This window comes from Pristiophorus japonicus, chromosome 4 (assembly GCF_044704955.1).
Source record: "Pristiophorus japonicus isolate sPriJap1 chromosome 4, sPriJap1.hap1, whole genome shotgun sequence".
Taxonomy (NCBI): domain Eukaryota; kingdom Metazoa; phylum Chordata; class Chondrichthyes; family Pristiophoridae; genus Pristiophorus; species Pristiophorus japonicus.
Genome location: NC_091980.1, coordinates 183,011,000 through 183,024,699, shown reverse-complemented (window position 1 = coordinate 183,024,699; position 13,700 = coordinate 183,011,000). Strand labels below are relative to the sequence as shown.

Sequence of the window (13,700 nt, the reverse complement as noted above, 5' to 3'; positions counted from 1 at the left end):
CCCCCCCGCTATAAAGGCCTGAGCCATCAACGCCGCCGCTTCCAAGGTAAAGTCCTTGGTCTCAATTAGCTTCCTGAAAATCCCGGCATGCCCAATGCCCTCAATGAAGAAATCCCATAACATCTCCCCCTTGCAGGCGTCTGTGAACTTACAGAGGCTGGCCATGCACCAAAGATCCGCAACGAAGTCCGGTATGCTCTGTCCTTCCCGACGTCGGTGTGAATAGAAGTGATGTCGGGCCATGTGTATACTGCTCGCTGGTTTGAGGTGCTCACCAATCAGTTTACTGAGCTCCTCGAAGGTTTTGTCCACGGCTTCTCGGGTGCGAGCAGGTCTTTCATCAGCGCGTATGTCTTAGGTCCACAGCTGATCAGTAGATGCGCCCTTTGCTTGTCAGCCGCTGCCTCTCCCAGCCAGTCCTTTTGACAAAGCTCTGCTGGAGCCTCTCAACGAAATCATCCCAGTCCTCACCAACACAGTACCGTTCCTCTGTGCTACCGGTGGCCATTCTCGTGAGTCGTTGATTCCCATTTCTCGTCGGCAAATGTTGTGTCCTTACACACTACTATAAATTCACATGAGGCTCATTCTGCAAACAAAGTCACTCTGTGACCTAACCATTATTCACAGGACCAAGAAGTGATGAAGGTGGGTGGAGCTTCCCCTTTTATACTTGAAAGACCAGGCTAGGAGTGTCTCTCACAAGTTCACCCCCTGTGGTCAAGGTGTGCATTTCTTAGATGTATATAGTATGCAGTGTTGTTACATGAAGGTTACAGTTACATGAAGGTTACATGCATGACACCATCTGCCCCACCTGTGACAGAGACTGTAGATCCCCCATAGGTCTCATCAGTCACCTTAGAACTCATATTCGTGTGGAAGCAAGTCATCCTCGACCCCGGGGGACTGTGTAAGAAGAGAAGAAGATATACAAATAGAAATGGTCTGCATAGGTTGAGAACAATGGAGGCTGTGGCGTGGACTGTGTCTAATACCAACAGTACCATGACGACAAACAAACCTAGGGTTGTGCAAACATTTCTGTGTATATCCGGGAGTCTGTAAGTTGTTTAGGGTGCATTCAAAGTGAAGTCAATTCAGGTGAACTACAGTCAATTTAAATGAAGAAAAGTTCAGACAATCCCTGTCTGAACAGAACATCCATTACTGTTAGTTCATTTAGTTCTTGTGCAGGCAAATCACGTCCGTTATAAGTGGAGTTCATTGTAGTGCGAAACATTTTATAATCATCAAAGTAAACCCATTGTTTACTGGGAGATGAGGACTGCCCCATCCAGGAGGTAACTGGACCACAGCATCATAAGGTTTAGATAAACTATGGAATATGACAGGGAGCAATCAACAATAAAAATACTGAATTGGAGGAGAATTGGAGGCCAATTTCAGTGGGATGAGAACAATCTGGCCCAAGTAAATTGGAATCAAAGATTGGCAGGCAAAACTGTAGTGCCTTTAAAGAGGAAACAGTTTGGGTACAGTCGAGGTACATTCCCACTAGGGGGAAAGATAGGGCAACTAAAGTCGGAGCTCCCTGGATGATGAAAGAGGTAGAGAGTAAGATGAAGTGGAAAACGAGCACGTATGACAGATGTCAGGTCGAGAATACCTCTGAGAATCAGGCTAAATATAGAAAGTTTAGAGGAGAAGTGAAAAAGAAAATAAGAGTGGCAAAGAGAGGGTATGAGAATAGAATGACAGCTAACATAAAAGGTAACAAAAAGTCTTCTATAGGCATATAAATAGTAAACGGATAGTAAGAGAAGGGGTGGGGCCGATTATGGACCAAAAAGGAGATCTACGCATGGAGGTGATGGTATGACTGAAGTAGTAAATGAATACTTTGCAACTGTCTTCACCAGGAAGAAGATGCTGCCATAGACATAGTGAAGGAGGAGGTTGAGGAGATATTGGATGGGATAAAAATTGATAAAGAGGAGGTACTAGAAAGGCTGACTGTACTTAAAGTAGATAAGACACCAGGACACAAGAACACAAGAAATAGGAGCAGGAGTAGGCCATTTGACCCCTCGAGCCTGCTCCGCCATTTAATAAGATCATGGCTGATCTGATCATGGACACAGCGCCACTTCCCTGCCCGTTCCCCATAACCCTTTATTCCCTTATCACTCAAAAATCTGTCTATTTCCACCTTAAATATATTCAATGACCCAGCCTCCACAGCTCTCTGGGGCAAAGCATTCCATAGATTTACAACCCTCTGAGAAGAAATTCCTCCTAAATGGACAGCCTCTTATTCTGTGACTATGTCCCCTAGTTTTAGTTTCGCCTATGAGTGGAAATATCCTCTCTGCATTCACATTGTCGAGCCCCCTCATTATCTTATATGTTTCGATAAGGTCACTCCTCATTCTTCTGAACTCCAATGTATTGTGTATGCAAGCACTCTCTTAATTACTTCACGAGGCAGGGGTATGGCACTTGAACTGTACAGATGGTAGTCCTTTATTGCAGCTCCTAGAGTGAGGATACCAAGAGGTGAGCTCCCTTTTATACTGGGTTACCTGCAGTGTACAGGTGACCCTTAGGTCTCCAGCAGCAGCACCCTCTGGTGTACAGGTATGGTATATACAGGGTGAAGGTACATTCAGATCTAGTGTTACAGTACAACATTAACATGCATACATAACAACACTCCCCCCTAAGGCTTTCCCAAGTCCTTATTGCCATGACTTGGGGAGGTGATCAGCAGTGGGCTGTGGGAGGTTGTGGTGAGGGTTGTGTGAGTGCCAGGTGTGATCCCTGTGCTCATGGCTGCACTCATCCATTTCCCCCCCTCATACAAAGACCATGTGGGTGTCACTGTTGGAGGATTCTGCAGTGGTGGAACCAGTGCTATGGGTAAGGTACATACACTGTAGAGTGGGTAAGTGGTGGTGTTTGGTGGTGGGCAGGGCCACAGGACGGTGTGGGCTCCTTGTCCTCCATTGGTGGTAGAAATCTGGTTATCCTAGGTTCCGCCGGGAAGGCTGGAAGGTACTGGCCTCTCGCTCCTGGTGCTGGCCCTAGTGGCCAGGGGAGTAGGGCCAATCTGGGGCAGGTTGCCAGTGGTGGTGGCAATGCTGCCCATTGACCGCTATCCCTGCAGTGGGTCTGCTCCCACTGGGTGTGTGTGGGCCCTTCCTGGGGCATCACATTGGTCCGAAAAGCGCAGGCTACATGGTCAGGTAGCCTGCTGGACCTGGGGGTCTCCCATGGGAGATTTCCTCTGGCATTGACGTTATACCTGTAGAACCTGATATCATTTATCATTCTACCTTTAGCATACATGACACATTGGCTCCAATTGCAACTGGTTGGCTCAACATTGTTATCTCTCTTTATACTTTTACATTTTGCACTTACAACATTTTCTTGTGTATCGGTATCTCTGTACAGGGTTACATTTATCACATTAGCATTTCTGGCATCACTGTTCAAAGGTACAAACTTGTTACTTACATCACTTTTAGAAGCATTCATTGCATTTCTCCCATTAGCTTTGCCGGCATCACCATTTAACATTACATTTGTATACTGCATTAATTTGCTGCACTTTTATCTTTAATATCACTGGCATCGCTGTGCCTAGAGTGGAACTGTCTCTTTAATTGTCTTGGGTTGCCAGTCTCCTTTAAGAGGGCCTTGCAATCTTTACCCCAATCCGGTTCGCCGCTCGGTAACATGTGTTGCTCCCTCAACGCTGCCCCTCGTGGTCTGATCGTGGCCATCTTGATTCCAGGATCTTCGCCTCGTGGTGCGGGCGCCATCTTCTCTCTCTCCGCGAGGGAGGCTGCTATGATCCTTTTATCCTCAGGTTCTGCCACTGACGCTGGGAATCTACCTTCTGCACCGATCTTCTTCCCTTGGAGTCCTGACATGGCCCGGAAGGTGAGGTCTGGTCGTTCAGGTTGGATCATCTCACCGTGGTGTTGTGCAGTCTGTGTCGTTGCCACGCAATCGAGCTGGACGGTAGGATTTCTAGATGCTGCGATGGATCCAAGTTTGGGGCCACGTGGGATGTCAATTGCCGGGGCCCGGAGTCCGTCGTCGCTCCGACCAATTTGGACTTGCTTCATCCATCTTCTTTGCAGCAGCATTGGAAGATCACCAGCAACGCCCCACAAAGGGAGCTTGTACATTGCGCCGCCATGGGACACCTGGACGTCCACACTGCCAACGACTGGGATGGTGCCTTTTGTTTAGGTGAGCAACTTTGCTTGGATTGGGGCCATTTTTGGTCGTTTGGCGGGATTGTCCCAGAGTTTCTCAAAGGCCATTTGATTCATCAACGACTGGCTCACCCCTGTGTCGATCTCCATCGAGACTGAAACCCCGTTGATTTCCACTTCCATTTTCCACGGGGAACTCTCGGTGGAGCAGGTATATATTCTGTACTCTTCTTCCAGGGGCTGAGCAGCTTCGTCTTCATCAGTGTCGGAGCCCAGGTGATAGGCCAACTCTTCAGTGACTCAGTGAGTAAAACTTTTTCTACACATTCGCTGAAGGTGACCTTTAGTGTTGCAGCCTTTGCAGGTATAGTCTTTGTATCGGCACTGGTGGGCCCTGTGGTTTGCTCCACAGCGACAGCACAGGACTAGCCGGTTGGCCCCATGTGGCGGACTCAGGGTTGCGGGACTCGGGGCAGCATTCTTGCCTCCAAAAGTCGCCATTCTGTTCAATGTGCTCATCGGGTTAGATTCCTGGGTGCGGGTCATCATCCGTTTGGAGTCGCAGACCGAGATCATGAAAGCCTGGCTCACTTTGATTGCCTTCTGCAGGGTGACCGTAGTGTCCGCAGCAAGCAGTTTATGGAGGAGGCCCTCGTGGCCGATTCCAATAATGAAGATGTCCCTTAATGCTTCGGTGAGGTGGTCGCCAAAATCAAACGGTGCAGCCAATCTTCTTAGATCTGCAGCATATTTCGCAATTTCTTGGCCTTTGGGCCACCGGTGAGTGTAAAACCGGTGAGGATGCTCTCTTTGGGTTTAAGTTGTTCTTGTACTAAAGTTACGAGCTCCGCATAGCTCTTGGTTGTCGTCTTCGCTGGAGCTAGCAGGTCCCTGATGAGGCCATGGATAGTGGGCCCAAAACTGCTGAGCAGGATGGCCCTGCGCTTGTTCACCAGCGAGATCGGTGAGTCCCCAGCTAGGTCGTTCGCAATGAAAAAGTGTTCTCGCCTTTCCACAAAGGCATCCTACTCTTCCCCATCAGCGAATTGTTGGAAGTTGCTTAGATTAGACATGTTGTGCATGGAAATTTGAAACCTCGTCGCCAGTTATTGTGTATGCAAGCACTCTCTTAATGACTTCCTGAGGCAGGGATATGGCACTTGAACTGTACAGGTTGTAGTCCTTTATGAGTCCTAGTGTGAGGACTCCAAGAGGTGAGCTCCCTTTTATACTTGGTTACCTGCAGTGTACAGGTGACCCTTAGGTCTCCAGCAGCAGCACCCTCTGGTGTACAGGTATGGTATATACAGGGCGAAGGTACATTCAGGTCTAGTGTTACAGTACAACATTAACATGCATATATAACACAATGTGTATAGGCTCAACCTACTCAACCTATCTTCATAAGTCAGCCCCCTCATCTCCGGAATCAACTTAGTGAACCTTCTCGGAACAGCCTTCAATGCAAGTATATCCTTCCTTAAATATGGAGACCAAAACTGTATGCAGTACTCTAGATGTGGCCTCACCAATACCCTGTACAGTTGTAGCAGAACTTCTCTGTTTTTATACTCTATCCCCCTTGCAATAAAGGCCAACGTTCCATTTGCCTTCCTGATTACTTGCTGTACCTGCATACTAACTTTTTGTGTTTTATGCACAAGGACCCCCAGGTCCCTCTGCACTGCAGCACTTTGTAATTTTCTCCATTTAAATTCTAATTTGTTTTTCTATTTTTTCTGCCAAAGTGGATAACCTCACATTTTCCCACATTATACTCCATCTGCCAAATGTTTGCCCACTCACTTAGCCTGTCTCTATCCCTTTGCAGATTTTTTGTGTCCTGCTCGCAATTTGCTTTCCCACCCATCTTTGTATCATCAGCAAACTTGGCTACATTACATTCGGTCCTTTCATTCAAGTCATTAATATAGATTGTAAATAGTTGAAGACCCAGTACCGATCCCTGCAGCACCCCACTAGTTACTGTTTGCCAACCGGAAAATGAGCCATTTATCCCGACTCTCTGTTTTCTGTTAGTTAGCCAATCCTCTATCCGTGCTAATATATTACCCGGCTTTTCCGATCTGTCAAGTTCTGGCATCTTGGGGAGAAGGACAGTCGCAAGGGCAAGATTGTGCTATTTGCCCATCTCTTGCCCAGCAAATGTCCTTAAAACTCTTACACCTGGTAAAAGCAGGCGCATAGCCTACTTTTACCAGCGTAAGTGTTTTAAAATATAAAAAAAACATGTAAAAATAAAATTAAAAAGCACATTTTTAATTTTAAAAACCCTGCCCGCTAAGGTAAGTTTATTTTAAACTCTAATTACAAAACTTTAAAAAAAAATCAGAAAAATATATATTTTTTCGAACACATTTATTAACTTTAATTTAAATTAATGTTAAATATGCGAGCTGTTTTTTAAATGTTTTATTTGTGTTTGGGTGTTTGAGGGGGTTGTTTCTCATTCATTATAATGAGAGCGCCTACTTACGGAGTTCCCATTATTATGAATAAGAATACTGTACCTTGATTGGCTGCCCAGTGCCACGTGACTCCAGCTTCTCCCTGCGCATCTGCAAGACATGAACATGCCCCGATGCGCCGGGAGAGGAAGCCATCAACCGGGATCGCTGGAGGGTGCAGCAACAAAAGGTAGGGGCGAATCTGTTTTACTATTTTCTGTTGAGCGCCCGTGGGAAGCCCAGCACCAGGATTTCAGGCCCAATATTTCTGCCATTTCACTGCCATTACTTGTGAGTTTATCATGTGTATCTTTTAGTGGCCCTATCCCTATCCTGATTTTTCTTTTGTTATTGCTGTGTCTGTAGAATACTTTACTATTTATTTTCATATTGCTTGATCATTTAATTTCATAGCTTCTCTTTGCCTTCCTATTTGTTTTATGCCTTCTTTCCTAATCCTTTCATATTTAATTTTGTCATCCTCTCCTTTTTTTGTCGATTTACTTAGCGTATGCCTTCAGTTCTTCAGTTTCAATTTTGCCCTTATTTCTTTATTCATCCATGGTGTGTCATTACTGGCTAGTTTGTACTTGCTTTATAGTGGAACTTTATAGATCACAATTTAACTGCTTCCCTCTGCTATTCTATTTCTTTTTTAGTCAGTAAAATTTTAAGGTTTATTTCCCCTAGTTCCATTCTCATTTCCCGAGGCCTGCAAAACCCGACCAACCACAGTTACATTTTAAACGGTGGTTAAAGCTGAGGCATGCCAGCCTCATTATATTATTTAAATGGGCGACCCACCTCCTGGAAGCGGGTTGGCTGCCTGCCCCCATCCCATTCTGCCTCCATTAAAACCGGACGTACAGGTGTTGGAGGCGGGTTCTGGTCAGGATTCAGTTTTTTGACACTTTAACGTCCCACGCGACCCCAGCCCACCTGTTTTTCAGGGTTAAAATTTCCCCCACTAACTCTTTTTGGACTAATTCTATTTTTATTGATTTCTAAATAATTGTACCATCAGTATGTGTCTTTCTGTTTTGATCGATTATCTTATTTGTAAGTAAATCTACTGGTTTTAGCCTGAACTTAAAAGTCTCACAATGTGGCATTTACTGCTTTTCAGTTTCAACAGAACGTGGTCTCGGGTGTGCTACACCACAATGATCACGTCGCTCCTTCGCCTCGACCCCGCCACTCCTGCTATACCTGCCCACGCTCCAATCAGCAACCTGGGTCATGGTGACGTCCAATCAAGTCGTCTTCTTCACAGCCGTCGCCCTCCCGGACCGGCTCACGCTGTACCTTGCAGTCGTATGTTCCTTTTATGGCCCCGACCTGCCGCAGATGGTTCCTCGCAGGTCGGGGCCTCACTGTGGGCTCGGTCGCCGTACCTACCTCCTCTTATGGCCCCAAACCTGCCGCAGATGTTTCCTTGCAGGTCAGGGCCGCTTTATTATACTACACAGCGCGTGTGTAGCAAATGTTCATTGTGACTGACTTCTATGGAGAATGAACCCAGCCGCGGGACCGGTGTCATTTTATTGTGCCTCGGCCCTTTCCGGAGAGGCTTTGGGGGCCCTGGAGAGGCGCGAGTTCGGGGTCCAGAAGAGGCGTGAGTTCGGGGCCCAGAACAGGTGAGGGCCCAGGAGCAGCACGGGCCAGCCCACACTGCAATATGTGTGCGCAGTAGGTCCATGCAGCAGAACTGGTCTCCAGTCGTCTTGGTTAATCCTTGCCACTGGACCAAGAGCTAGCTCTGTCCAGCCCGTATGCTGTGCAACGGCCACCATACATTAAAAAAAATCCATGCACAGGCATCTTCCACCATTCAATATGCAGTTCAGGACCTGGAATATTAGGTCCTTCATTGAAACACCTGTAAACTCATCCCTTTTTGGCATGGAAGCAAGTCATCCTCAATATGAGAGACCGTTTAAGAAGGAAGACACTATAATGGGGATATGGAGATAGGGCAGGAAAGTGGAATTCAGGTAGAAGATCAGCCATGATCATTTTGAATTGTGGAGTAGGCTGGAGAGGCTGTATGGCTACTCCTGCTCCTAATTCTTATGTTCTTACAATAAGGGACTACTGTTATTCCTGTGGCACACTAGTTCACTCATGGCATGCAAAATTGTGCAGGTTTCAATTCATAGGGACTCAGTCTGCTTATGAGTACATGTCTCTGTCTATAAACATTGAGGGGAACATCTGAATATTAAAGCTTCTGACAATACAACACTCCCTTAGCTAATTCCCTCTAACTTCTGGTATGGACCTGAAACGTACGAAGTTCTGACCCAGAGGCAAGTGGGGCCAACTGAGCCATGCTGACTTGCTAAGAACTGTTATAAGCTGAGAAAGCACTTTGTGTAAAGGACAAAGTTATAAAGAAATAAACCAATTACTATATACATATAACTGCTTGGCAATAAAATGCAAAAAGATTTGTGCAAGAAGTGCTCTGCTGTCACTTGGTGACAGTTACAACAGATTTGTGTGAAGTCTGATTTTTTTTAACCTCAACTGGAGTTTGGAAATACAAATATTGTGTTATTCATTAGCTTCAATTATATTGGACTTTCAATGTTTCATCACTTTGTACAGAAAAGCACATGAGTTGGACACCACCTTTGGCCCGCTATTAATTTATGGCTGTTTGAGGAAATAGTACTTTAACAGAAGGTAGGGAGATGGGTATTAGGTTCTCTGAATAGAATCCAGTGGGAGATACATCTGGTCTGAGAAGATCTGCCTTCTGATGCAAGCCATTTTTTCGAATCATCGAGTACAATTAAAGGTATGTAAGAAATTCCAAAATTAACAGATCTTATTGCTGCTAAATCGACAATAGTGAATACCAACAAATGGGTGGAATTTGGCAGAAAACTGATTATTTTTCAGAGACTCTCATGAGCAATGATAGAATAGATTCAAATATGAACTGCAGAATGCAGCTGAACAATTCGCCAGGTGTGGGTCACTATTGGAGGCTACTTGAGTGATTGCACATCAAGAAATGTTCTCTATCAAACTATGGATGCTATATTTTTGTGGTTACATTTACTACTTCGTTTACTGAAAAGATCTATCAGCAAAATTAATTTTGCATAAAAGTGGCTTCAAGTTGTTCAAAGAATAGTCGTTATGCTGATATTTCCCAATTTTGAACTATTTTACGGCTGCCTGATCTTGGGCTGATCTAAGAGAGATTTTAATTGTTCCTGAAACACAAAAGGATAGTATGCAGGTACAGCAGGTGATCAGGAAGGCCAATGGTATCTTAGCCTTTATTGCAAAGGGGATGGAGTACAAAAGCAGGGAAGTCTTGCTACAGCTATATAGGGTATTGGTGAGGCCACACCTGGAATACTGCATGCAGTTTTGGTTTCCATAATTACGAAAGGATATACTTGCTTTGGAGGCAGTTCAGAGAAGGTTCACTAGGTTGATTCCAGGGATGAGGGGGTCGACTTATGAGGAAAGGTTGAGTAGGTTGGACCTCTACGTATTGGAATTCAGAAAAATGAGAGGTGATCTTATCGAAACGTATAAGGTTATGAGGGGGCTTGACAAGATGGATGCAGAGAGGATGTTTCCACTGATAGGGGAGACTAGAACTAGAGGGCATGATCTTAGAATAAGGGGCCGCCCATTTAAAACAGAGATGAGAAGAAACTTCATCTCTCAGAGGGTTGTAAATCTGTGGAATTCGCTGCCTGTGGAAGCTGGGACATTGATTAAATTTAAGACAGAAATAGACAGTTTCTTAAACGATAAGGGGATAAGGCGTTATGGGGAGTAATGAGAGAATAGATTCTAGGGCGGGGAAGTGGAGCTGAGTCCATGATCAGATCAGCCATGATCTTATTGAATGGTGGAGAAGGCTTGAGGGGCCGTATGGCCTACTCCAGTTCCTATTTCTTATGTTCTTATGTTCATATGTTCTTTGTATTTGTCAAATGTGCATTTTTTACTGGACAGTTGTGTCAAATTTCAAACAAAGAACATCCATTTGTCGAAAAACAAAATCCAATATGTGAAACACATCATCAGTGCCCAGCAGTAGTGTTTTGTTTTGTCGAACTAAATGAGTCTTGGGGGACGAATTTGCCCTTTTTCATAGTCCATTAGCGTCTCTGAGGGGCGCTAATGAGCTGCAATGAGGTTATCGCCCGGGGAAAGGGATCGTAGGTGTCTCCGGGGAAAATGGCCCAGAGGTTTGGGGGGGCATTGTGCCGTTAGCGTCGTGCCCTGCGATTTGCACCCCAGACTGGTGAACGCCATCGATGACATCATCGCCGCCCCTCACCGCCCCGCACTGATCCTTTTGCGTGCCACAGGGAAAATTGCCCTGCGGGTGGCAAGGATCGCACTAACGGATGTCACTGTCAGCCTCGCGGGTCGCAAAGCTGGTGGACATAGAAACATAGAAACATAGAAAAATAGGTGCAGGAGTAGGCCATTCGGCCCTTCGAGCCTGCACCACCATTCAATAAGATCATGGCTGATCATTCCTTCAGTACCCCTTTCCTGCTTTCTCTCCATACCCCTTGATCCCCTTAATCGTAAGAGCCATATCTAACTCCCTCTTGAATATATCCAGTGAACTGGCATCAACAACTCTCTGCGGCAGGGAATTCCACAGGTTAACAACTCCCTGAGTGAAGAAGTTTCTCCTCATCTCAGTCCTAAATGGCCTATCTCTTATCCTAAGACTATGTCCCCTGGTTCTGGACTTCCCCAACATCGGGAACATTCTTCCCGCATCTAACCTGTCCAGTCCCGTCAGAATCTTATATGTTTCTATGAGATCCCCTCTCATCCTGCTAAACTCCAGTGAATAAAGGCCCAGTTGATCCAGTCTCTCCTCATATGACAGCCCAGCCATCTCTGGAATCAGTCTGGTGAACCTTCGCTTCACTCCCTCAATAGCAAGAACGTCCTTCCTCAGTCTAGGAGACCAAAACGGAACACAATATTCCAGGTGAGGCCTCACTAAGGCCCTGTACAACTGCAGTAAGACCTCCCTGCTTCAGTATTCAAATCCCTTAGCTATGAAGGCCAACATACCATTTGCCTTCTTTACCGCCTGCTGTACCTGTGTGCCCACTTTCAGTGACTGATGAACCATGACACTCAGGTCTCGTTGCACCTCCCCTTTTCCTAGTCTGCCGCCATTCAGATAATATTCTGCCTTCATGTTTTTGCCCCCAAAATGGATAACCTCACATTTATCCACATTATACTGCATCTGCCATGCATTTGCCCACTCACCTAATCTGTCCAAGTCACCCTGCAGCCTCTTAGCGTCCTCCTTACAGCTCACTCCGCCACCCAGTTTAGTGTCATCTGCAAACTTGGAGATATTACACTCTATTCCTTCATCTAAATCGTTAATGTTAACTGACACCCACGGCCAGAGCTCCCCTCAAAGGGGAGGCTGTTTGTGCCCTGGGCTGCGATATTTTTCTGTCAGCCGACTCTTCTGCCGGCCCGACAATGGCAGCCCTCGCCTCAACCGGGCTGCCATCCTGCAGCCCAGCACGCCGCTTTGGGTGCCGGGCTGTTGGCCCGGACGAGGGCGTCCCTCGTGGCTCAGTGGTGGCTGCGAAAGGGACTGCAGAGCGCGCAGTGACCCTCCCCTTTAATTGAAGGAGAGGGATGTTGTGACGTGTGAGCGTGGCGTGGCATGTTCGCAGCGCACTGATTCATACCACTTCCGCCCCTCTAATGCCCCGCGGAGACGCAGGGCACCTCCGATAGCATCCCGGATATTTTTCAGAGTTAAAGAGCCGAATTCTGGGTCACTTACCAATAATTCGCGCCGGGCAATAAATTTTCATATAATTCGAATTATGAGCCCCTAATGGCTTGTGCCATGACAGAAATATGCTGATGCTGAGTTGCCAAGACAGCACCCAGTACTGGTGGAAGACCAGCACACCCAGGAAAAATCGGGTCTTCACTACAACCAACTGAACACAAGTCAGTAGGTTTATATTTCAAAAGGCCATTGACTGTCTGAGACTTGCGCATTGGGAGATGAATTACATCGGATTAAATAGGATATACTACACAGAAGAAAGCCATTCGGCCCAACCAGTCCATGCCAGCATTCATGCTACACTCAAGCCACCTCCCATCTTTCCTCATCGAACTCTATCAGCATAACCCTCGATTCCCTTCTCCCTCATATGCTTATCTAACCACCCCTTAAATGCACCCTAGACCAATGCAACCTTGCCACTGGACCTAGCTCTGTCAAGCCTGTGTGGTGGCTGGTGTGCAACGGCCACCACACATTAAAAAATCCACACACAGGCATCCTCCACCCTTGAGGATGTAGTTTGGGTTCTCCATTCGAAACACCTGTGAACTCATTCTTTTTTTGGCGTGCAAGTCATCCTCATTTTGAGGGACTGCGTATGATGATGATGATGAAATGCACCCATAATATTTGCTTCAACTAATCCCTGTGGTAGAGAGTTCCACATTCTCACCACTCTCCGGGTAAAGTAGTTTCTTCTGAATTCCCTATTTGATTGTGTAAAGTCCTGTCCCCTCAGTACAGATTCACACGAGGTACATAGTGAAGTCAAGGTCACTCAGGACCTGCACCTTTATTACACAGCTCTCAAATGTCACACTTGCCTGAGACCTGTCCTTATATACCTGTCTGGGACAGGTATCCAGTGTCTCCTGCAAGTGCACCCCTGGTGGTAAGTTATGCTGGTGGTTACAGGTCATATTTAGTTACAGTCATGTATAGCATGGTAAGATACAGTTGTGTACAGTAGTGTGAGATACATGACATCACCCTCCCCCAAGGTCTTATTGTCTTTATAGGTTCAGTCTCTCAGGTAGTCTACGCTCTCGCGTGGAGAGTCTGAGTTGTGGTTCAGTTGTTTGCCTTGGTGCCTGTTTTTCTTTGGGTGTGATTGTTGGTGTCTCGCCTGGGCTGTCTGTTGGGATTGCCCTTTCCTCAGGTTGTTCCCTCTGTCTGTCCACCAGGTGTGGTGTGAGTTCCACATTG

At 46.2% G+C, this 13,700-nt stretch overlaps 1 protein-coding gene across 1 annotated transcript in view; it reads left to right on the top strand.

Annotated features, from left to right (window-relative positions):
- The window catches only part of LOC139262731 (peroxisomal N(1)-acetyl-spermine/spermidine oxidase-like), a 37,027-nt gene extending 24,381 nt beyond the window's left edge, over nt 1-12,646 (top strand). Inside the window, exons 8-9 of the mRNA XM_070877882.1 lie at nt 137-191; nt 12,553-12,646. Of these exons, the coding sequence (XP_070733983.1) occupies nt 137-191; nt 12,553-12,646 (149 nt within the window). The remainder of the gene's footprint in view (nt 1-136; nt 192-12,552) is intronic.
- Nucleotides 12,647-13,700: the final 1,054 nt, after the last annotated feature.